This window comes from Salmo salar, chromosome ssa14 (genome assembly GCF_905237065.1).
Source record: "Salmo salar chromosome ssa14, Ssal_v3.1, whole genome shotgun sequence".
NCBI classification, from domain to species: Eukaryota; Metazoa; Chordata; class Actinopteri; order Salmoniformes; family Salmonidae; genus Salmo; species Salmo salar.
Window position 1 is genome coordinate 58,228,273 of NC_059455.1, and position 26,207 is coordinate 58,254,479.

General features: G+C 42.1%; 1 protein-coding gene across 2 annotated transcripts; it reads left to right on the forward strand.

Moving 5' to 3' along the window:
- Positions 1-6,835: 6,835 nt before the first annotated feature.
- Positions 6,836-25,148, forward strand: LOC106570085 (dual specificity protein kinase CLK2). Of its 2 annotated transcripts, XM_014142060.2 has the most exons (13): positions 6,836-6,983; positions 8,090-8,277; positions 8,525-8,813; positions 9,641-9,731; positions 10,846-10,912; positions 12,264-12,380; positions 14,089-14,255; positions 19,125-19,219; positions 19,714-19,843; positions 22,704-22,786; positions 23,319-23,398; positions 23,695-23,785; positions 24,018-25,148. In XM_014142060.2, the coding sequence occupies exons 2-13, from the start codon at positions 8,090-8,092 to the stop codon at positions 24,204-24,206; spliced, it is 1,587 nt and encodes a 528-aa protein (XP_013997535.1). In that variant the 5' UTR covers positions 6,836-6,983; the 3' UTR covers positions 24,207-25,148. The 2 variants fall into 2 exon arrangements, with proteins under 2 accessions (XP_013997535.1, XP_013997536.1); XM_014142061.2 differs by lacking the exons at positions 6,836-6,983; positions 8,090-8,277; positions 9,641-9,731.
- The last annotated feature ends 1,059 nt before the right edge of the window (positions 25,149-26,207 follow it).

Genomic DNA, 26,207 nt, shown 5'->3' on the forward strand with positions numbered 1-26,207 from the left:
CTAAATGACGTCTTTTCAACTTTCATTCAGAACCAAAAATGATTTCCGTCTGGAAAACTAAGTGTTTTAGTTGTCTTTTTAACGTGATTTGTTTGCTCTCGCCTAGGCCGGCAGAACAGCAAGGACCGGCCCTGTGTTTGTGTGTGTGTGTGTGATTAGCTATTGTGGGTGTGGTTGGATGATGATATATGGAAACATAATGCTAAATATGATTCATCAATGTCTTAGTAAAGCTCTGTTGCGCTTCCCCTTGTGTTTCAGGTTCCTGATCTTTTTTGATGACGGCACACCTTCCTATGTAGGCTTGCCGGATCTTCACATTGTTTGCAGACCTTTACTCAATACTTCTTGGCTCAATTCCATACCTTCAGGCTCTGATCAGGCCCTACACCCAAACAAGGGCACTGCGTTCATCCACCACTGGCCTGCTGGCCCCCCTACCTCTGAGGAAGCACAGTTCCCGCTCAGCCCAGTCAAAACTGTTCGCTGCTCTGGCACCCCAATGGTGGAACAAGCTCCCTCACGACGCCAGGACAGCGGAGTCAATCACCACCTTCCGGAGACACCTGAAACCCCACCTCTTTAAGGAATACCTAGGATAGGATAAAGTAATCCTTCTAACCCCCCCCCTTAAAAGATTTAGATGCACTATTGTAAAGTGGTTGTTCCACTGGATATCATAAGGTGAATGCACCATTTTGTAAGTCGCTCTGGATAAGAGCGTCTGCTAAATGACTTAAATGTAAAATGTAAATGTAATTCTGTTTGATCCTCCTACCAAATGTAAGATGTCTAATTCAGATCCACCTGTGTGACAATACATGTATATTCCAATGTAATACTCTTTTGTTATACATTTTTCAATTAATTGGCTTTTATGGAGCCACAAAACTCATACTGTGGCTGTTGTCATACAACAAGTTTAATCTGCAAATGTAGGTGTTGGTGAGATGCTTGCAGGGAAACACACATACATACCCACACAAACTAAGCCTACTGTCTCTCTCTATCGTCTTAAGTGCCGGAGGTGTGGAAAGACATACAGGATGAGGCCAACAGGGAGTTCCTCAAGGATTACATCAAGGTGTACCCCAACCCGCCCATGGCCCAGTACAGACCAGGCCAGCCCATCAATGTGGAGTTGGAGGGGGTCCAGAGGAGGACAGAAGTAGAGCTGATTGACTGCAGCTTGTTGTGTGTCGTCTACAAGGTGAGAATCTACAACTGCTCATGCTGTAACCATTTATTGAAGTGATAATGATTGACTTGCAGTATATTGTGCTTGGTGTTCTGGTTATGCTTACCTAACTAAAGTCTAGTTCTTCACTGACGCACATAATGCCAATCCTTTTTTCCTGTGTGTGTGTGTGTGTGTGTGTGTTCTCAGGATGACGAATATAAGGAATGGTTGTATCGAGGTTCTTTGCGCCTGGAGCATATGGCCAACATGAAGAAACGTGTTGAGGAGTCAAAGGATAAACCAGCAGTGACACTGCCCAACGCTGGTAAATGTCTGTCTCTCTTTATCCCTCTGTCTCTGTGTGTTACTGTGTCCTGTAGATAAATATGAACACATCTACAGTCTATCTGACTGAATGAGCATCGAAGTCAGCCGTCTGTTTCCTTACATGGTGTGCACAGTACTTTGAATCATTCCTGTATTTGGATTCATATAGTGGACAACGTGATTATTTCGCGAGCACACTCTCCATCACCCTGGGGGAGCAGCGTCGACTGCTAATACTATCCACAAGACCAGCGCGGCCGCTGCCAGCAAACCTTACGTCACTGCCTCAGCACCCTTAGGGTGAGTAGAATTTATGTCTCTGTGTTTATACTGTTGCTGTACTGTTTTCAAAAGAGAGTCTTGCACAAATTTCATGAATATGTATTACCTGCATGCATTTATAATTTGATTTTATTAGGGCTGCAGTCAATCTGCTCTACTTCTGTCCTCCCCTGGACCCCCTCAAACTCCACATTACAGTCATTTAGCAGACGCTCTTATCCAGAGCGACTTACAGTAGTGAATGCATACATTTCATTAAAAAAGTTATCCGTCTTCCCTGTGGCTCAGTTGGTAGAGCATGGTGTTTGCAAAGCCAGCATGGTGTGTGCAATGCCAGGGTTGTGGGTTTGATTCCCACGGGGGGACAGAAAAAAAAAAAAGTATGTATTATTGCTAGTTTGAATCCCCGAGCCCACTATGTGAAGGCTTGGGGATTCTAGGGAGTTTTTCCTAGCCACCGTGCTTCTACAGCTGCATTGCTTGCTGTTTTGGGGTTTTAGGCTGGGTTTCTGTATAGCACTTTGTGATATCAGCTGATGTAAGAAGGGCTTTATAAATAAATTTGATTGAAAGCACTTAACCATAATTGCTCCAGGGTCACCGTCAATAATGGCTGATCCCGCTCTCGGGGGGGGGGGAGGATATGCAGAAAAAAAAAATCTATTTCACACCACATGCTTGTATAGGTTACACACGTGTACATGTGTGAAACAGGACAAATATAAGCACCCCCTATTTGATCTTTAGTCCTTTCGATCCTTGTTTCAGAATGGCAACATTTCCTAGTTCGTTCATTCTCCCTCAAACCCATGTCATCTTCTCCCTGATCACGTCAGGAGGCCCTATGGCCAGAACCGTTCAACTGGCGAGTCATCTGTTATCACAGCTAAAGGTTTGGTCACCTTCACCCTCCACCGTTGCTGCCCAGCCTGCCTGGAATGCATCCGGTCAAAGGTTGAGGCCAAGCACCGTGGACTCAACCCGATGCTCATCCCCCTGCTCTGCGAGTTCCGCCGCATGAAGGGCCACCGCCGGGTCAATAACAAGGTGGGGGTAGGGTGAAGTTTCCCCTAGATGTTGATCTTAGGTCAGTTTAGCATTTTCCTCTCTAACGGTTAAAGGTTAGCATTGGGGGGGTGATCCAAGATCTGTTCCTAGGGGGAAATTTTTTTTATTGTATTTTATTTTTTTTCCCTAGGGGGAAACTTCTCCCCAGGTCAATTAGGTGAGCATCTAGATGACTGGTCTGTCTGGAACGTCATACTTCATGAAACAGAACTCTGCCATTACCTATAGTGATGACTCCGCCCTTGGGGGTGCTACACCGTGCCGGACACTGCTATTTTTAACTGGAGAGTTGGGAGCAGAGCAAATGACACATTTCCAATATAACAGATGGAAAATTATGTATTATTCTGTTGTCATCTTATACAGTGAGGGAAAAAAGTATTTGATCCCCTGCTGATTTTGTACGTTTGCCCACTGACAAAGAAATGATCAGCCTATAATTTTAATGGTAGGTTTATTTGAACAGTGAGAGACAGAATAACAACAAAAGAATACAGAAAAACGCATGTCAAAAATGTTATAAAATGATTTGCATTTTAATGAGGGAAATAAGTATTTGACCCCTCTGCAAAACATGACTTAGTACTTGGTGGCAAAACCCTTGTTGGCAATCACAGAGGTCAGACGTTTCTTGTAGTTGGCCACCAGGTTTGCGCACATCTCAGGAGGGATTTTGTCCCACTCCTCTTTGCAGATCTTCTCCAAGTCATTAAGGTTTCGAGGCTGACGTTTGGCAACTCGAACCTTCAGCTCCCTCCACAGATTTTTTTGAGAAATGTGTCACAAGCTAGATTGGCATTGGATATTGTGAAGCAGTTCTCCAAAATATCAGGTTTGGTATGAAATATTTTCAAATGTGAGATGTTTGTTCTTAAAGGAGCTGTCAATCCAACATATTTAACATCTCTGAAAAAGATACTGTAAACTACCTGGTTGTAAAGATCACCAAAAACCTTAAGGCTACGAATCGTCTTCATTTGAAACTTGTAATTCTCCTCATGGTTAGGGAGGGATTTAAGTCTTCAAGGGGTGCTTTTACCCAAGGTTGAAGGGCTATGTTGTGCATCCTATTTTTTTTTTTCTTTTATTGATATTCCCAAATCCACTTGCTGTAGCTTTTTAGTTAGGCTATTGTACAACTTCATATGGAAAAGCCACATAAGTTAAAAAGAGATGTTATCACCAACAGGTTTTGTGATGGGTTTTTCCTCAAGGTTTTTGGAATGTTGTACCTCATTTTGTTTTTCATTATCTTGGAGGGCTTAAGTTTTTTACCACAATGTCCTGATATTGTGGGTAAACTTCCTGTGGAATTGGCAGCTTTTCACAAGCAGGCTTTAATGTGCTGGGCTTTGCTGTATAAACAACTTTTCACCTCAAATGTTTTATATGGAATAATTGGTCTATATTACATAGAAACAAGATGTTATTTTACCGTAATTGGTTCTCGAAAAACATTGTCCTAGTCAGCCAATTAGTCAGTATTAGTGGGAATCTGTGTATACAGAGAGATTATAGAAAAATATAACTTTGAGGTTTCAAGAAAGGAATATAACATTGTTCTAAAAGCTATACCTAGTTGGATAAAACCTTTACTACAGAATAAGGCATATTCTGGAATATCTCCTACTGTAAGTGCCATTCACCTGGATATCATAGGTTTTACTATACCCCCAAAAAATATACGCAACATTTAAAGTGTTGGTCGTAAAACGTTACTAGCACTCATCCCCCGTCGTAGAAATATGTGCACTCCCCACACAAACAACAAACCCCTCACTAGGCAGGTTTCCATTGACCAAGGTTTATCCGACAAAGGCAATGTCCCAACAACAACAACAAAATATTGCGACGTGTAATGGAAACGGCAGATATAGAAGAAATGTTCTAAAGATTGACAAAAAATGTATTCATTCGACAGAGGTGGATTTTTCTTTTGTCCAAATTTCTTTATTGCCACAAATTATGATTGCCGAATACTTAAAAACTATAAGCTCCACTCTACATTTAATTGTAAATGCCTACTGCTTGCAACATTTCAATATAAATGTTTAAATGTGAATCCCAGAAATGTTCCATATGCATATCAAGAAGCTGATTAAACAGCATGATCATTAAACAGGTGCACCTTGTGCTGGGGACAATAAAAGGTCACTCTAAAATGTGCAGTTTTGTCACACAACGCAATGCCACAGATGTCTCAAGTTTTGAGGGAGCGTGCATTTAGCATGCTGACTGCAGGAATGTCCACCAGAGCTGTTGCCAGAGAATTGAATGTTAATTTCTCTACCATAAGCCACCTCCCACGTAGTTTTAGAGAATTTGGCAGTATGTCTAACTGGCATCACAACCGCAGACCACATGTAACCACGCCAGCCCAGGACCTCCACATCCGGCTACTTCACTTGCAGAGAACGTGTATGGTGTCGTGTAGGTGAGTGGTTTGCTGATGTTAACTATGTGAACAGAGTGCTCCATGGTGGGGGTGGGGTTATGGTATGGGCAGGCATAAGCTACGGACAACAAACACAATTTCATTTTATCGATGGCAATTTGAATGCACAGAGATACCGTGACGAGATCCTGAGGCCAATTTTCGTGGCAGTCCTCTGCTGCCATTACATCATGTTTCAGCATGATAATGCACAGCCCCATGTCACAATGATCTGTACACAATTCCTGGAAGCTGAAAATGTCCCAGTTCTTCCATCGCCTGCATATTCACCAGATATGTCACCTATTGAGCACGTTTGGGATGCTCTGGGTGGAAGTGTACGACAGCATGTTACAGTTCCCGCCAATATCCAGCAACTTCGCACAGCCATTAAAGAGGAGTGGTACAACATTTCACAGGCCACAATCAACAGCCTGATCAACTCTATGTGAAGGAGATGTGTCACGCTGCATGAGGCAAATAATGGTCACACCAGATACTGACTGGTTTTCTGATCCATGCCCCTACCATTTTTGTTCAAGGTATCTGTGACCAGTCATGTGAAATACATAGATTATACCTTCATGAATTTATTTAAATTGCCTAATTTCCTTATATGAACTGTAACTCAGTAACTCAAATGTTGCGTTTATATTTTTGTTCAGTGTAGATAAGAAATTTAACAATCGTTTATTAAGGGATATTTACTACAGGACATCGATTCCTTCTGCCATATTTAGTTGGGCTTCATGGTTTGACGTAAACTGGCGCCATGCTTGTCTCACTCCACAGAAATGTACGGTGACCAACAAAGTAAAGGAGATCTCCTTTAAGATTATCCATAGATTCTATCCGTGTAATAGCTTGATTTCTAAATATATTCCTGATGTTACAGTGAATGCAGTTTTTTTTGTGAACTACAAACAATCCATTGAACACTTATTTCATAATTGTTTGCGTTGTGAGCTGTTCTGGACTGACGTGATGCTATATCTTGACAACAAAATGCATACAACCATTGAAATATCTAAGTTTGACATTATTTTACACTGATTGTACAATTGAATGTCAGTATGTCATTAATCTTTTTATTTTATTAGGGAAGAAATGTCATACACATCTACATTTTTAAAGAAAAAGCCTTAATTTTTTAGATTTCGAAAATTATTTAGAATTATTGAAACGTATGCAAAACAAAATGTCTCATGTATTCGCTAAATGTCTGTATATGATTTTATATCATGTGGATATGTTTTTATTTAATTTTCCTCTTTGTAATGTCTATGTAATCCGCCTGGCTGTTTTGTGTTTTGTATGTTACTGTTTAATTAAAATATATATATGTTTCCCTTACCCATTTAGAGGCAAATTTCGCAATTTGCGGTACTGTAGATCTGATCTGAAACAATTCTTGTCCTGTAAAGAAACATTATTTTTACATGTACATGTTTTTAAAAGTTGCAAGCACAGGGGATGAGCGCTAGTAGCGTTTTTACTAAACATCATGATCTCGCGAGCTTACGTTCTGTCGCAAAACAGACGTACGCTCGCGAGACCGTGATGGTTCGTATGAGGCTACAGCGCTCGGAACAGATATAGATAGGATTCCAATAGTGAGAAGAGAAGCGAAAACGAGCAATTGCCAACACGGATTTCCTGTGGGATAAACACACAGGCCTGGCTGCTAAAACGGTAAACAATAAATTGGAAATACACGTGTGCATGTAGTTGTATTCGGGTTTCAATGACAAGGTAATCCATGCGAATCAAAGCTAACAAGTAGCTAGCTAACGCTAGGTAAGATGGCGGTCAAATTAGCTAGCATTAGGGAGCTAGGTAGCCGATCTAAATAGCTGTTAGCTAACGTTAGCGACATATTTTCAGAAATAGCCAAACAGTTATTTATTTCGACAAAATGACAATTTATGCCTTTCTTCACGAAAGCAGTTCGTGTGACATGGGTGCATTTCTGCGAAATATCAGGTCATTGTTTAGTAGCGAATTTAGCGAAGCGTTCGTTATGCAGCCAACTCGACTGAATTCTGACGTCGTAGTTAACTAACTAGTCTGAGTCAACAAATTGCTATTTGTTGTCATGATGGCTAGCGAACAGACTTAGTTGTCTAACTACACATTTTGGTCATCCCATGTCTTTTTTAGTTCACATTTAGTTAAACTGTCACAGTGATTAACCCACGTCATTAAGTTAGTTATCTAACATTTGCATTTAGCCAGGTAACATCAACAAGGTACGTTAGCTAACGTTCTTCTTAGCTACTGTTATTATAAGTTTTTGTTATTGAGTGCAGTAGGCTAACGTCACTGTACTCTTGGCATTTGACTGGCTTAACACTTGTGATCGTGAATACTACCAAACCACCAGTATTTTTTAAAATTTATTTTACCTTTGTTTAACTAGGCAAGCCAGTTAAGAACAAATTCTTATTTAAAATAACGGTCTAGGAACGTGGGTTAACTTCCTTGTTCAGGGGCAGAACGACAGATGCATACCTTGTCAGCTCGGGGATTTGATCTAGAAGCCTTTCAGTTACTGGCCCAATGCTACCTGCCTCCACAATATAGAGTTTGTGTTTCAAAGCCTTCAAATGTACAAATGTAAGTCATGTTTAATTGTATACCTCCCCACCACCTGTTCCTCACCAGGTTTGCTTTGGCTACCTTTCTTCCTTTTCCCCACAATGCAGCTGTTATGTATCCCACCCTTCCATACTGAGTGCAATCCAACCCCTCACCAACTGCAATGAGAATACCAAGTAACAACTCTTGTCTTGTCACAGATGCCACACTCAAGACGGTACCCGTCCTCAGAACGGGCCAGCCGGAGCAGCTATCAAGACCGAGACAGAGGACGCAAGCAGAGGCACCGCAGATCGCCCTCTTTTTCCTCTAGCAGTGACCGGGAAAGGGACAAAGACAGAAGGGGACGGGAAAACAGACAGGAGGGAAGCTATGCTCGCTCTAGGAGGTGTGTTTGTATGGTTGTATTATATCTGTTCACTTGCATACTGAATTAGTTGGTATGGTAGCTTTTGTTCTGTATGATATTTTATCTGGTAGAAATGTTTTCATAGTCTTAATCTCAATAGATGAATGTACCTGTATCAGAGTACCTGGTGGCATTCATTTAATGTGTAACCTGAGTTTAAGCAATGCGTCTTCTTGAATGGTCAGACAGCATTACTCTAACCCATTGTGTTGGCCCTCTTTTGCAGCTACAATAATCGCTCGGCAGACCGCAGGCCGTACGACAGACGCTACTGTGAGGGCTATCGGCGCCTGGACCAGAGCCGCGAACGAGACAGAGATCGCGGAATCAGGGAAAGGGAACATGGAGGAGCAGCAGCAGCCGATGGTTACTACGCACCCGACTTCTCACCGAGCATGTGCGACTACCGGCGGGGTCGTGAGAGGGAACGGGAGGAGTCACTCCGAAGGAAGGGCAGCAGGCGTAAGCACAAACGAAGGCGGCGTAGAACCAGGTCCTATAGCCCATCCTCGTCGGTGAGTACAGCCCGGCCCGAGCTTGTCCTTTAACCCTCCCACTCCTTTCTCTTCTCTCTCTCCCTCATGTCTTTCCCGCTTCTCTCTCATGTCTTTCTCTCTACTTCTCTTTAACCTTCTCTTGTCCACAGCTCCTGGACTTGGTAAGTAGTACAATCTTTTTTGTTTTGTTTTCGTCAGCAGGATTTTAGTTTTTTTTGTTGGTCTTAGTAATTCAATCCAAATGTACTTTCTACAGTCTTGATAAAATTAGTTGTGTAGTGAGACATTGATTGTTTTTTGACACATTGTGGATAAAGCATCAGCCGCATTTTATCCTGCATTAAGTAGACATGAATGAGAGGTGACCATAGGTTGGGATATATCACTGATTTTAATCTCAAACTATTTCTGCTTCATTTCCTAATCATTCTCAGTTTATTTGTTTTCTGGGAAGTACTCTGCTTAATTTTAAGTGAGCATTATTATAATTTGTAGATATTTTTGCTCTTTTATGAATTGGATTTTTATTCATGAATGGATATGCAGGTTGCTTCCTTATTTGTAAGCAGCACGGGTTAAACGGTAGAGGGGGAGAGAAGCAGAGGACGAAATGTGATCTTTGACTTGTTCCCTTGCACTATATCCCTATCGTTATATATTTCCTCACGTGGTGTCATACGAATCGCCCAATGACCACCACAACCACTACGTCAACTACACCACCCTCCTCCTCCCTCCTCTACCTGTGCCGCCTTCCATCGCCGTGGCTACGGCTACCCCTGAAAACCCCCTGTCCCCCTGTCGGTCGTGTCGTGACCTGCTGATGCCGTGGGGGCTGCAAACAGCGGAGCGACAGCCGGACGCGGGCACTGAGTGTGAGGGACGACGAGGAAGGGCACCTGATCTGTCGGAGTGGGGACGTCCTGCAAGAGAGATGTACTCACTGCCACTACTCTATCGTAACCCTTCTCCATATGAGTATTTAAAACCATAGAGCATTCACTGACAGGGGAGTGCCTGATGATGATGCCATGGTAGAATGTTGTTCGCTCTAGCTCAAAAAGCAGGGTGGATTGCACACAATGTTGAGGATAATGGTTTTAGATAACTATTGCTCGTTGTGTTGAAGATATCTAGCTGTGGTATGTTTTATATCGGAGATATTCAACAAACAAAAAATTATCTTCCCCTACCACCGCATTTCCTTAACTTCTTAATCGTCTCTTGCGCTTTAGTTTAAACCCAAGTCCAGGTCTACAAATATTTTTTTTTTTTGTAATACATTTAATTAGGCAAAGCAATTATGAACGTTTTAAATATTTTTCCAATCCCTCATATCTAGCCCTTTCCCTCAACTAACATGAGGCGTATCTAGTAAACATTCATTGGGCCTCACAACTTAAGTTGTCTGCAGTGTTGCAATTTTTTTCATTTGACAGTGTTGCTTCTTTTTAATGCTACACTTCTTAGTAAATTAAGAGCATGATAAAAACCAGTTATGATCATGATCTCATAACACCCACACAATTAACAAAGTTTTACCACTTTCTAGCTCATATCCCTGGCATAACTTGTATGTTATCTTCAGTAATTCCTGTTTGGAAACACCCCTCCCCCAAGTCTACACATTCACACTTATTTCAGGAAAAGTTTAGCTTGAGTGGTTTAATTACGGTAAACCAGTAAAAGCAAATGCATTCCTCACACTACCTTGCCCTAAAATAGGCACACTACCACATCTGTAGGGAATATACTTTTGTTTTCCTTCCTATAAGCTGCTGGGGGGCACTCAAATTTACTCCCTCCCTTTTTTTCTTTTTTCCCCCCCTGTTAGTGTGTGGACCCCAATAGTCATAGGTTATCTAGGACTGTGGAAAAGTAAATGTATTTTTTTATAGGCATCCCATTTGTCCACAACCTGAAAAGGGGGATGGGCGCTAGCATTGAAACGCCTAACTTTTTTTGCCTTGGTTTCCCTGCTCCTGTCCACATGTCTAATTCTTCTCTTCCCTTCTTTCCCGCTTTGTCCCTCTCTCTCTCTGTCTTCCAGATGAGATTGTCGGCACTCTGGGGGAAGGCACCTTTGGGAGGGTAATGCAATGTATTGACCATGGCCGGTATGTATCCGCATTAAAAACAACTGTTCTCTGACCATTAGCTGGTGGCCTTTTTTTAAAGCCTCCAGATTCCTATTTGTTTTCTGTGATGTGTTCCCTCTCCCTGCACTAGGTGTTTACTATTTACACGTTTTAGTTCTAGCGATATAGACCTCTGTGTAAATTCAGAGTGTGTCCCAAATGGCAGCCTATTAGCTAATATATGCACTACTTTTGATCATAGCCCTGTGGGCCCTGGTCAAAAGTAGTGCACTATAAAGGAAATTAGGTGCCATTTGGGACACAGCCTCCGCCTATATCACCCTCCCATGTAATTATGGAAGAGTGGCGTGGCTCCGTGAGTGTAGCTGGCTTGGCAATTATACCCCATGCAAATGTGTGCCATGCTAATGTCCTTGCCTGGGCTCCCTGAAGCATGATATGAGTTTGAACTTAAATGTGATAAAAACTGAACGTCATTATGAGAATAAAAGATGATGCATAATCAACATGAAAAGCAAATTTACTCATCACAATTGTTTTCTTGTATGAAATAAGGTGGACTTTCATAGTTATAGAATTGGACAAATTTATCATGTTTAGAGAGAGCTTTTGAAACCTGCTTTTTAATCTTAGTGTATCCGTCAGTCTTATTTTAGCTGCCAAACCTGTGACACCAGGTTTCCAAGCAACAGCACTCTTGGTTAATGTAGATAAACCTCTAACAAGACTCACTTTAGGGAATAACAGCTATGCGCCATATGCTATTCCCTAATGTATTGTGTGTTAGGACGGCACCTAAATTGTGACATTGACATGCGCAATACTTTTGATTTATTGCTCAGTTGACGGTGTTCTCGCCCTCTCCTTTTTGCCGCTTCTCAATCCCCCACACACACTTAGTCCCGCCCCCTGTCACTCAAGCAGGCAGTTCCAAGTGCTAGAGATTCACTCTGCATGCTTTGACCAATGAACAGCATGCAGTCAACAGATTTTTTTTCAAACAAGAACAGAGCTTTCCACTTTGTTTCTTAATATAAATCCACGTTTTGGATATACTATTCGCTTGTAACTTGCTCTGTGCCACACGCTGATTAGTTGGTCTTCGCAAGCTGCCAATGTGCCTGAAACATTTTGTTAGGCTAGCCTTTAATACTAATCGCTAGCTAAATCCACGGAGGTAGGGCAAATCTTCACTTTTGCTGTAATATATGGTGGTACCAGTGGTGGAGTGTATATCAGAGGAAAAGCCTGAAGACTAATCAAAAATCTTTGAATGTACCTAAGGTTAGTGCTATGAGGGATCATTGGGACGTCCATACCCTTAGCCTTACCTTAACCGTTTATCTTTCTCATTCATTGTGTTTTACAGGGGAGGAGCCACTGTTGCTCTGAAGATCATAAAAAATGTGGAGAAATATAAGGAAGCAGCTCGTCTGGAGATCAATGTGCTGGAGAGAATCAATGAGAAAGACCCGGAAAACAAACAGTGAGTATACCTACTACTTAGACCACTGGTGTATTGTTCATTACCAGTATATATACACACACATGCAACAATTACTGAGATACAGTTCATATAAGGAATTCAGGTAAATTTTAATTTCATTAGGCCCTAAACTATCGATTTCACATTACTAGGAGAACAGATATGCATCTGGTAGGGGGAAAAGGTAGAGGTGTGGATCAGAACCAATAAGTATCTGGTATGACCACCATTTGCCTCATGCATCTCCTTCACATAGAGTTGATCAGGCTGTTGATTGTGGCCTGTGGAATGTTGTCCCACTCCTCTTCAATGGCTACGTGAACTTGTTGGATATTGGCAAGAACTGGAACACGCTATTGATCCAGAGCATCCCATGCTCAATGGGTGACATGTCTGGTAAGTACAGGCCATGGAAGAACTGGGACATTATCAGCTTCCGGGAATTGTGTACAGATCCTTGCGACATGGGGCTGTGCATTGTCTTTGCCAAACAGCTGATGGCAGCGACTGAATGGCACAACAAGGGGCTTCAGGATCTTGTCACGGTATATCTATGCATTCAAATTGGCGTAGATAAAATGCAACTGTGTTCGTTGTTTGTAGCTTATGCCTGCACTCTGTTCACAACGTTGACATCCGCAAACCGCTCAACCATACATGTGGTCTGCAATTGTGAGGCCGGTTGGACGTACTGCCAAATTCTCTAAAACGGTGTTGGAGGTGGCTTAAGGTAGAGGAATTGACATTCAATTCTCTGGCAACAACTCTGGTGGACAGTCCTGCAGTCAGCATGCCAATGGCACCTCAGCTTGAGACATCTGTGGCATTGTGTTGTGACCAAACTGCACATTTTTAGAACGGTTGTTTATTGTCCCCAGCACAAGGTGCACAAGTGTAATGATCATGCAGTTAACATGCCTCACCTGTCAGGTGGATGGATTATCTTGGCAAAGGGGAAATGCTTCCTAACAGGGATGTGCACTAATTTTGTTTAATGGTTTTTGTGCTTGTAAAGTTTCTGGAATCTTTAATTTCAGCTCATGAAACATTCAGCCAACACTTTACATGTTGAGTTTATATTTTTTGTGTGTATGTATTAGAAATACAGTTTCGGAATGGAAACACTTTGGCCGTAAACTTAAATGACTAAAATCAAATCAAATATAGTCACATTGGCCAAATATAACAGGGGTAGACCTTACAGTGAAACACTTACTTACAAGCCCTTAACCAACAATGCCGTTTTTATGAAAAATATAAAGTATGTCAAAGATAACGGACCTAATATATTTTTAAGTAATATAATCTTTGACCACCAACAATCACCAAAAGAAAAGCTAGCCAGTTGGGGAGAATTAAATTCCCAAATCAATGAATTTAGCAGGTTTGAGCAAAAGAACAAAGCATTAGCCATGGCAAAATGCTTTGAATTACAGGAAATTTGCTTTAAAACAGCAACATTTTCTTGTGTCTCGGCTCCATGGAGAAGTTAGTAAAATTGCAGGAAATTGGCTTAACAATGCAAAACATGGGGGGGCCTCTAAAATGTTCTCAAATCAAGCAGTGCTGAACATGCCCATTTCCACACCCACCATCTAAGCCCCTTTTTGATCAGAAAAAGCACTGACTCGATCCTGTATAATTTCGTTTTTGTTGTATTATGTTTGCGTTTAGTGTTATTTAATATGTAACTCCTCTTTACTCCCAGCCTGTGTGTGCAGATGTATGACTGGTTTGACTACCACGGACACATGTGTATCTCCTTTGAGTTGCTGGCCCTCAGCACCTTTGACTTCCTCAAGGAGAACAACTACCTGCCTTACTCCATCGCCCAGGTCCGACACATGGCCTACCAGCTATGCCTGTCTGTCAAGTGTAAGTTTATATATTTTTTTAATTGCCTTTTATTTAACCTGCTAAGTCGATGAGGGCATGTTCTCTTTCACATTAACAGCCTGACATAAGTACACTCAGATGCTAGGCTACTACCAGTCCTCCAGTCATAATTCTTACTCCGCAGCCTGGCTGTCAAGTGTACGTGCACGCCGATATTACACTACTATCTTGTTTGTATTGCCTTTATTTAACCAATTTCAACATGACCTACCGTCAACTGGTCATACAGTGGATTTGCAAAGTATTCAGACCCCTTTTACTTTTCCACATTTTGTTACATTACAGCCTTAATCAACAAAACAAAAAATCCCCTCAATCTACACACAATACCACATAATGACAAAGCATAACAGGTTTTTAGAAATGTTTGCAAATGTATTACACTTTTTAGTAAACGATTACATTTGCATAAGTATTCAGACCCTTTACTCAGCACTTTCAAGCACTTGGCTGCCATTTCAGTCGCAAGTTTTCTTGGGTATGATGCTACAAGCTTGACACACCTGTATTTGAGGAGTTTCTCCCATTCTTCTCTGCAGATCCTCTCAAGCTCTGTCAGGTTGGGTGGGGAGTGTCACTGCACAGCTATTTTCCGGTTGCACCAGAGATGTTTGATCGGGTACAAGTCCGGGCTCTAGCTGGGCCACTCAAGGACATTGAGACTTGTCCCGAAGCCATGCCTTCATTGTCTTGGCTGTGTGCTTAGGGTTGTTGTCGTCCTGTTGGAAGGTGAATCTTCGCCCCAGTCTGAAGTCCTGACTAGTCTCCTGACTAGTCTCCAAGTCCCTACCACTGAAAAACATCCCTACAACATGATGCCCCACCATGCTTCACCGTAGGGAGGTGCCAGGTTTCATCCAGACGTGATGCTTGGCATTCAGGCCAAAGAGTTAAATCTTGGTTTCATCAGACCAGAGAAACTTGTTTCTCATGGTCCGAGTCCTTTAGCTGCCTTTTTAGCAAACTCCAAGTGGGCTCTCGTGCCTTTTACTGAGGAGTGGCTTCCGTCTGGCCGCTCTACCACAAAGGCCTGATTGGTGGAATGCTGCACAGATGGTTGACCTTCTGGACGGTTCGAACATCTCCACAGAGGAACACTGTTGCTCCTTCAGTAACCATCGGATTCTTGGTCACCTCCCTGACCAAGGCCCTTCTCTCTGTTTGGCTGGGCAGCCAGCTCTAGGAGTCTTGGTGGGTCTGAACTTCTTCCTTTTAAGAATGATTGAGGCCATTGTGTTCTTGGCGTCCTTCAATGCTGCAGACATTTTTTTGCCACCCACTTTTTTTGGCAACCTTAGGATTGTGTCGAGGCACAAATCAATCTCGCAGCTCTGTGGACAATTCCTTCAACCTCATGGCTTGGTTTTTGCTCTGTCAACTGTGGGACCTTATCTAGACAGGTGTGGACTCCAAGCAAATTGTAGAAACGCCTCAAGGATGATCAATGGAAACAGGATGCACTTGAGCTCAATTTCGAGTCTCATAGCAAAGGGGTGGAATAGTTACAGTACCACTCAAAAGTTTGGACACATACTCATTCAAGGATTTTTCTTTATTTTGACTTTTCTACGTTGTAGAATAATAGTGACGTACGCTATGAAATGACACACAGAATCATGTAGTAACCAAAAAAGTGTTAACTTCTCTAGGGCCGGCGGGACGAAATCGTCCCACCTACGTAACAGCCAGTGGAATCCTGTGGCGCGTTATTCAAATACCTTAGAAATGCTATTACTTCAATTTCTCAAACATATGACTATTTTACGCCATTTTAAAGACAAGACTCTCGTTAATCTAACCACACTGTCCGATTTCAAAAAGGCTTTACAACGAAAGCAAAACATTAGATTATGTCAGCAGAGTAGCCAGCCAGAAATAATCAGACACCCATTTTTCAAGCTAGCATATAATGTCACAAAAACCCAGAAGACAGCTAAATGCAGCACTAACCTTTGATGATCTTCATCAGATGACAACCCTAGGACATTATGTTATACAATACATGCATGTTTTGTTCAATCAAGTTCATATTTATATGAAAAAACAGCTTTTTACATTAGCATGTGACATTCAGAACTAGCATACCCCCCGCAAACTTCCGGTGAATTTACTAAATTACTTACGATAAACGTTCACAAAAAGCATAACAATTATTTTAAGAATTATAGATACAGAACTCCTCTATGCACTCTATGTCTGATTTTAAAATAGCTTTTCGGTGAAAGCACGTTTTACAATATTCTCAGTAGATAGCCCGGCATCACAGGGCTAGCTATTTAGACACCCAGCAAGTTTAGCACTCACCAAAGTCAGATTTACTATAAGAAAAATGTTATTACCTTTGCTGTCTTCGTCAGAATGCACTCCTAGGACTTCTACTTCAATAACAAATGTTGGTTTGGTCCCAAATAATCCATTGTTATATCCAAATAGCGGCGTTTTGTTTGTGCGTTCAAGACACTATCCGAAAGGGTAAAGAAGGGTGACGAGCATGGCGCATTTTTTGTGACAAAAAAATTCTAAATATTCCATTACCGTACTTCGAAGCATGTCAACCGCTGTTTAAAATCCATTTTTATGCCATTTTTCTCGTAAAAAAGCGATATGCCGACCAGGAATCTGCATTTAGGTAAACAGACGAAAGAAAATAAAGCATGGGGTCGACTCGGGCACGCGCCTAAGCCCATAGTACTCTGATCAGCCACTTGCCAAAAGCGATAATGTGTTTCAGCCAGAGGCTGCCTCGATATCATTCAGCTTTTTCTCGGGCTCTGAGAGCCTATGGGAGCCGTAGGAAGTGTCACGTTAGAGCAAAGATCCTCAGTCTTCAATAAAAAGAGCCAAGATGAACAACAACTTGTCAGACAGGCCACTTCCCATATAGAATCCTCTCAGGTTTTTGCCTGCCATATGAGTTCTGTTATACTCACAGACACCATTCAAACAGTTTTAGAAACTTTAGGGTGTTTTCTATCCAAAGCCAACAATTATATGCATATTCTAGTTACTGGGCAGGAGTAGTAACCAGATTAAATCGGGTACGTTTTTTTATCCGGCCGTGTCAATACTGCCCCCTACCCCCAACAGGTTAACCTGTTGAGGACCCCCTCGAGATAGGATCCCGTTAGCGGGATTGATTTTGACAACAGTCAGTGAAAAATCTGAGCGCCAAATTCAAAACAACAAAAATGTCATAATTCAAATTTCTCACACATACAAGTATTATACACCATTTTAAAGATAAGATTCTCCTTAATCTAACCACATTGTCCGATTTCAAAAAGGCTTTACGGCGAAAGCAAAACATTAGATTGTTAGGACACAACCTAAACAAGAAAAGCCACACAGCCATTTTCCCAGCAAGGAGAGACGTCACAAAAACCAGAAATACAGCTAGAATTAAGCACTAACCTTTGATCTTCATCAGATGGCACTCATAGGACTTCATGTTACACAATACATGTATGTTTTGCTCGATAAAGTTCATATTTATATCCAAAAACCCCATTTTTACATTGGCGCGTAATGTTCAGAAATGTTTTCCCTCCAAACCTTTCGGTCAATGAGCACACATATTACAGAAATACTCATCATAAACTTTGATCAATATACAAGTGTTATGCACAGAATTATAGATAACCTTCTCCTAAATGCAACCGCTTTGTCAGATTTCGAAAAAGGTTCACGGCGAAAGCACAATTTGCAATAATCTGAGAACAGCCCAGAAGACACCAACAACAAGCAAACAGAAACCCGCCATCTTGGAGTCAATAAAACTAAGAAATTACATTAAATATTCACTTACCTTTGATTATCTTCATCAGAATGCACTCACAGGAATCCAAGTTCCACAATAAATGTTCGATAAAGTTTATCTTTATGTCCAAATACATCCATTTTGTTCGTGTTAGGTTCACTATCCAAATCCACAATGCGCGTGCTTACTTAGTCCAGACGAAAAGTCAAAGTTATACTACAGTTTGTAGAAACATGTCAAACGATGTATAGAATCAATCTTTACGTTGTTTTTAACATATCTTCAATAAAATTCCAACCGGACCTATCCGTTCTCTTTAGGAATATGAACTCAGCTCGCTCCCAAGTCTCTGCGCGTGACTGAACCCATGCCTTATAATGGGACACCTACTTCCTCGGGCTGTTATTCCCTTCAAATTCACCATAGAATCCTCAAACAAGGTTCTACAGACTGTTGACATCTAGTGGAAGCTTTAGGAAGTGCAAAATGATCCCTAAGTCACTGTATACTGTAGCAATCACTTGAAAAAACTACAACCCGAGATTCTTCAAAGTAGCCACCCTTTGCCTTGATGACAGCTTTGCACACTGACGGCATTCTCTCAACCAGCTTCTTTTTTTGTTGTTGGTTACGACATAACGTGTTCATACATGTCTTCACTATTATTCTACAATGTCGAAAATAGTACATTTTAAAGAAAAGCCATGGAATGAGTAGGTGTCAACTTTTGACTGGTACTGTATGTAGATAAGGTATTTGTTTTTTATTTTTAATGCATTTGCTAAAATGCGTTCACTTTGAAATGTTTTATTTAATACATTTTAGAATAAGACTGTAACGTAACAATGTGTTAAAAGGAAGATGTCTGTATACTTTCCGGATGCACTAAGTCTCGCTACAACAACCCATATATAGGTGAGACTGAGAGGTTGGCGTAAAAGGCCACCATTGTTTACAATAAGAAGCCTTTAGCCACATGAGGGCATCGTTGGTTCAAACACCTGTCAGAAGAGGAGTGCTCTTTTCATTCACCACCATCGAATGCGGATGTCTCGTTTGTTGGGATTTTAACTGGGATTTTCTCCTCACAGTTCTTCATGATACCAAGCTGACACACACAGACCTGAAGCCAGAAAACATCCTGTTTGTCAACTCCGACTTCACCATGACCTATAACGTAGAGAAGGTGAGACGAGAAGTCAGGCCTCAGGATCATGTGCTTTCTTCAGAGCCTGTTTTGCGTTCACCAAGGGTGCGTCCCAAATGGCACCCTATTCCCCAATAGTGCACTACTTTTAACCAGTGCCTGGTCAAAAGTAGTTTACTTTATAGGTTAAAGGGTACCATTTGGGATGCGACCTGAGTGTCATAGCAACTGCTTAAGCAGGCGTTAAGTGCAGATGATGAATTGGCCTTAATGTACCAGAGCAAAACAAATGAAGCATTTTCCATTTGGATACAGGTATGGTTAAATGTCAAGGTTACTAGATATCAGAAATTGAGTAATCAAGGCATCACTCACTGGCCCCATTCTAAAAGTTTACCTTTTACTTGTTTCATGAGGTTTGAAATTAGTTCAGTGATAGTGGAAACCTTTTTTACTTTTTATATATATATATATATTTTTTAGGACGTTTTCTGTTTTTAAACCATGTCATTTTTCACCTTCCTCCCCTACAGAAGCGCGAAGAGCGGACCGTGAAGAGCACGAATGTACGGGTGGTGGACTTTGGCAGTGCCACGTTTGACCACGAGCACCACAGCACCATCGTCTCCACACGGCACTACCGCGCCCCAGAAGTCATACTAGGTGAGTGACCTCCCACTTCAGACTTCATTCCTTCAGGCCAGTTGGCTGATCAATTGGATGAGGACTAGGGCTGTTACAGTGACCGTATTACGGCCACACCGGTGGTCACGATTCACGACGGCAGTCAAATTCCACATGACCATTTAGTCACGATAATAAGGCTTCTCAAAGCTCTGATGCTGCCGATGGTAGGGGTACTAATGACCAAACTTGCTAACTGCCTGGTACTCGGCACTCGATTGTCCCTCTAATCACTCTGACATCAATGCAAATGTGATCAAAAATGTTATCAAACCCTTCATGAGAGCTCATGTTGTGCAACATTTTTATAGGCCATGCGATTGCTGAAGAAAAGAGTGATGGCCTCTTAAGAAGAGGGTCCCATCAGCTTTCTATAGGCTAGGCTTACTATATTTATTATTCAACTTTCCTAATATTAAGCACATTGTAAAGAGAGGCTATACTCCTGTTGCTTATCTGGCTGGCATGAAAATTAACCATGGGAAAGGCGTCCTCCATTCGCTATCTAAGTACATAGATTACATATTTTTTTGGAGACAGATTCATGATAATGGGTCATTCTAAATCGAAAAACAGATTTCACACATACAGTGCATTCAGAAAGTATTCCGACCCTGAATACTTTCTGAATACACTAAATAATATACAGTGCATGTAGAGACAAGATTAAATCAAGAATATTCACCCATCACACTCTGATTAACTGTCATGGTCAAAACATATTGATGCAGTAGTGGCTAAGATGGGGAGAAGTCTGTCTATAGTAATGTGATGCTCTGCCTTAACATCACTAGGTCCTACAGGTCCTAGTTTTGTTGCACCTTGACTACTGTTCAGTCATGTGGTCAGGTGCCACAAAAAAGGACATAGGACATTTGCAATTGGCTCAGAACAGGGCAGTACGGCTGGCCCTTGGATGTACACAGAGAGCTAATATTAATAATATGCATGTCAATCTCTCCTGGCTCGAAGTGGAGGAGAGATTGACTTCATCACTACTTTTATTTATGAGAGGTATTGACATGTTGAATGCACTGAGCTGTCTGTCTAAACTACTGGCACACAGTTCGGACACCCATGCATACCCAACAAGACATGCCACAAGAGGTCTCTTCAGTCCCCAAGTCCTATGGGAGGCACACAGTACTACATAGAGCCATGACTACATGGAACTCTATTCCACATGCAGTAAAATTAGATTAAAAAAACACCTTATGGAACAGCGGGGACTGTGAAGCAACACAAACATTGGCACAGACACATGCATACACACACACGATTACATACGCACTATACATACACATGGATTTAGTACTGTAGATATCTGGTGGAGTAGGGGCCTATGGGTACACAGTGTGTTGTGAATGTATTGTAATGTTTTAAAGGTATTATCAAGTGCTTGTCACATTGTGAATGAGAGACTGATGAAGTGTGTACAGCCTGCGCAATAAACAAAGCAGAGGTTGTGTCTTTTTCATGCGACTTTTTTCAAATCAGTCTCATGCAGCCTTAGTGTATTAAAAATCTAAACATATAGCCCAACATTTTGTATCACAACTAAAGTTACATGAATATCTCTAAATTAAGCATATAGGAGTACCTATTTCTTTGTTAATCGCTCAACATAGAATAGCCGCATGTGTGCACTCAAATAGTTTGGAGAAAATATCCTATTTAATTCCATTATGTTCAATTGTATTCTTCATATTATAAAATAATGCCATGGAGTTTTAACCAAATCTTGTCTGCTAAATGAACTAGTGTAGCCCACAGCCATATGGCACAGCCAGATCAGGGCTTAACATGGTACAACTAAGAGTATGTTATTCTGTTCTTCTGAAAAAGACTACATTTTCTTGATATCATGCTTCTTTAGACCTGTCTAAAATAAATCTTATTTGGAAGGTGTAGGCTATATTACATGGATTTATTAGACTGTTTAATGTAGATGTTCTAAAGGTCTGCATCAGTGGCTTGTAGACAATGTTTGGAAGCCAGGAGATGTGAAATGTTTGTTAATTAATGGTCAAATTACTGTGACTGGCAGTTATTTGCTTGACAATTTCACGACCGCCACAGCCCAAATTAGGACTATTCTTAAACTAACGGTGTGTAGCCGCTACGTTGGCAATGAACGTCTATAGTCTGTCTGGTTGCTTCAGTTGAGCAAGGAGGGCTATTCTAAAACAGAGGGGGGGGGTGTTCCTTGGCAGTCGCGTTGAACTGCCTGTGCCTGCCAGTTCTGTTCCAGTCAGATAGACACTGAACAACTCAGTCAGACACTAAGCACAGTTGATCGGCTTAACCTCGCTTAGTAGTGCATGAGATAATTAGTTGAGTGTGCTTTGAGCGGGGTTGATTTTGTCTTTTCACGTCATTTTAAAAGCTCAAGGTGTACGCTTACCCTTGGCCATGTTATGTGGCGTGTGTAAGTCCTCCCGTGTTCTATTTAAAGAAACTCAAAAGCTGCACACTCACCCTCTTGATCTGAAATGCTAGTTGTGAAGTGACGAACAATGTTTAGGCAGAAAGCTGTTATGTTGAGACTTGGGTTGTTGCTTTTGATAAATTGAAGCACTGGAGTAAGAGTGAGGCTAGTGTTTTAAATGGAGTTTTTCCTGCTGTTTTGTCAGGTTCCACCAGCCTACACCAATTCAATATGCGTTGAATAATAAGGGGGCATTTCCTGGACACAGATTATGCCTAGTCTTTGACTGAAAGACAAGCTAAATGGAGAATCTCAATTGAAATACTTTTTAATCCAGCATTAGGCTTAATCTGTCTCTGGGAAACCACCTGAGAAATGTTATTTTCCACCCATTATGTTTTTTTCCTGCAGAGCTGGGCTGGAGCCAGCCATGTGACGTGTGGAGCATTGGTTGCATCCTGTTCGAGTACTACCTAGGCTTCACCTTGTTCCAGGTAACCCCACTTCACTTCCCAACCCAATTCTGTCTGGCGACAGCTGCCTTCCTAGATTGGTCGATTTTTCAGGAAGGACTGAACGAAGCCAAGAATAGCTTTCTGCCTGGTACTGGTCAGCCCGGAGTCGGACCAGTATCACACCAACATGTGTGCCCAAAAATACATTTGCGCACGTGCAAGAAAACACGCACATGTTGAGCCGGAGAGAGCAGCAGGGAGACACAGCTGCTAGTCCTATTGAGGATCAACCCTTGGTTGAGGTTGTCCTCCGTGTTCTGAGTTTTGCTTGGCCGTGCTTCTAATACCATAGATGCTAGCTCACACATTCTATTCAAAGCTCTCAACTTCAGCCACATTTTACTCAGCGTTTTATTTAAATAGTTTCAAGATAGGTGAGCACTCTGATAATGGTCTGTTTGCATTGCTGATATCCACAATCTACTTTTATGGCTATTTTATACATTGAATGAGAAATGGTGATGAAATTAAGATTTACCATGGCTATCTTGTTTGTTCATCCCTCCCTCAGACTCATGATAACAGGGAGCATCTGGCTATGATGGAGAGAATACTGGGGCCAGTGCCCTCCAGGATGATACGCAAGACAAGGTCAGAGCTCACACATGACCAGGTGCATCTGTGTAGTTTGTTGCAGGTCAAAAAGCAATCCAACACACACCCCCATAGCGTCTAGTTGTTGACACAGAGCATCAAAGTAAAGTTTGGTCCATGCCACATTAAAGGGCCTTTTTCTAGTGATGTTTGTCATTGTCTTGCATCGAACCCCATGGCAACTCTTCCAGGGTGCTGCCCCTGCATGCACGTGCGCACACACAAACTGTTCTTCTCAGTGTTTTTATCTCTGCATGTCACGCCTCAATCTTTGCGACAATTTCTCAACTCAGGAAGCAGAAATATTTTTACCGTGGCCGTCTGGACTGGGACGAAAGCTCATCAGCTGGGAGATACGTGAGGGAGAACTGCAAACCCTTACGGGTAAGAGAGCAGCTCCTTTTCTCTCCTTGTGTAGCACCCCGCTACTTTATCTTCCTTGCCCGCTACCTCTCATTCACCCTCTCATATCGGATTAACCAGGAATTTCTAAAATCATCCTCTTTAGACATGTTAAATGAACCCTAACCCCAAATCTAGTATCAACGGTTCCTGATTTTCATTGTTATGCTAATCACATCTCTGTATACCCGCTCTCTCTTTGTCTCTCTCTCAGAGATACCTGTTGTCGGAGGCTGAGGAGCACCATCAGCTGTTTGACCTGATTGAGAGCATGCTGGAGTACGAGCCCACTAAGCGCCTGGTTCTGGCCAACTCCCTCAGGCACCCTTTCTTCGAATCGGGGACAGCAGGCGATGCGGTGGGGGGGAAGAGCTGGGAGGGCAACCGCGACATCAGCCGGTGACCCAGGGCCTCCAGACTCTTAAGGATAGAGGGATTTAAGGTGGAGCAGACAGATATGACCGCTTAAGGTGGCGTATCACAGCATGAACCTGTTCCCTCCTGCTTACTATACTGCCCCAACCTCCACAGCCAGGAGAGGGGCTCATGCTGGCAGCTAGAAGACCAGAAGGACTTCAGAAAAGGACAGTCCTCTTAGTCCTCTCGGCTTCTACTCCCAACAGAAGACATGACGAGATTAGAGTTTTTAGCCCAACCTTAAACTACCCAGCTCCAGTCTTCCGCATGTAAAGAAAAGGACCGGCCTGGTCTAGGTCCATTAAGTGGAACACTAGTGAGAGCAAGAGGGACCCTCGCTACGAAATCAAATATTGTGACCCTTTTCGTTTGATGTCAGACAATTGGCGAAAATGGGCATTGTAATGTGTAACGTGGTTAGTTCTTCCATTTAAAGAGCACTATTTATTTGGAAACCATCGATCTGGACTAATATTAGCCAATTGGATGACATGTTTTGTCAATGCGTGATTGACACACCACATTGTTTATGTAGGCCTCTCCTATTGATATATTTATTTCTGTTACGTAATGCTTTCGAGGAGAGGGATTATGCTGCCATATTAATGTAATAATAGTACTCACGCCTAGATGTGGTTTTTTTCAGCTGGTCATCTTGTCTGGGGAACTGACCCACACACAACGCAAACTGCCTTTTTATACTTTGATAGGATCAGGCTTGTGGTCTATGAGAGCGCACGTACCCACAGGGTCATAGTAGTCAAGTGTGGCATCCCAATGCCACATGCACACAGCAGCACAGTTTACAGTATTTATTATGAGACGCTACTGCTGGTCATCTCCCTGTACAGTACTTTTTGTATGAGATTTAAGTGTATAAAACTGTATATATGTATGATTGTTTAGAATTAAAGTCAAGTCCTCCTTTGCCAGGGCTTATAGTGCTGTTAATGTCAGCTTTGGCCTCTGGCACAGTTATGCGAAGGCTTTTTGTCTTAGATGCTTGACTGTGTCTTTGAATCCCTGATTTATCTTGTGACTGTAGCCCTTAGGACTTCTGTGTGTGTCTGGCAAAACTAGTGTTGGCATAAGATATAGCAGGCTGTCAGGAAACCCCTTAATAACCCCTGTTGCTCTATTTCATAGTATTTTGCCACCAACTCTACTACTACTAACCAAATAGTCTGTAGAGCTACAATTTTCATCTTTCCTTCATTCTGATCTTCTCCCCACCTCAACCTTATTAGAGGAGGTCCTAGGTCCCTCCCCTCAGATGTCCTCCGCCAATGTTTTTTGAGAAGGAATAGGTAGAATGCAAGGAAAGATCGAGGTTCACCCATGGAAACTCCTCTGAAGTCTGCCTTCCAGATCTGACATAGCAGGCTCACCCACGGGACGGGCCAAGGACAAGAGGATCCGCTGTGGCAGCCGCCTGGCAGGTGTACTCCTCCATCTGTCACTAACTCGTCATCTCTCTACTACCTTAGTCTCTTTGCCTCACTGTCCCTGGCCTGCTTTCCCTCGCTCCATCTGTTTCTCCCATCTGCTACCATAAAAGTTAGAGCAAAGCTTAGCAAAGCAAGAATCTGTAGGTAAACTAAGGCAGACAAAGTTCATTCAGACCCTTTGACCTTTTTACACTACAGCCTTATTCTAAAATGTAATTCCCCCCCCATCAGTCTACACACAATACCCCATAATGACAAAGCAATACATTTTGCAAATGTATAAAAATAAAAGCCAGATTTGGTGGATTGCTGCAGAGATGGGAGAACCTTCCAGGAGGACAGCCATCTCCACAGAGGAACTCTGTCAGAGTGACCATCGGGTTCTTGGTCACCTCCCTGACCAAGGCCATTCTCCCCTGATTGCTCAGTTTGGCTGGGCAGCCAGCTGAGCTCTAGGAAGAGTCTTGGTGGTTCCAAACCTCTTCCATTTAAGAATGATAGAGGCCTCTGTGTTCTTGGGGACCTTCAATTCTGCAGAA

Bases quoted from the DNA above. Each gene is read 5' to 3' on its own strand.
- LOC106570085 (XM_014142060.2), top strand. From the start codon at position 8,090: ATGCCACACTCAAGACGGTACCCGTCCTCAGAACGGGCCAGCCGGAGC. The intron at 8,278-8,524 runs GTGTGTTTGTAT...CCTCTTTTGCAG, and splicing joins AGCTATGCTCGCTCTAGGAG to CTACAATAATCGCTCGGCAG. The intron at 23,399-23,694 runs GTCAGAGCTCAC...TTCTCAACTCAG, and splicing joins AGGATGATACGCAAGACAAG to GAAGCAGAAATATTTTTACC.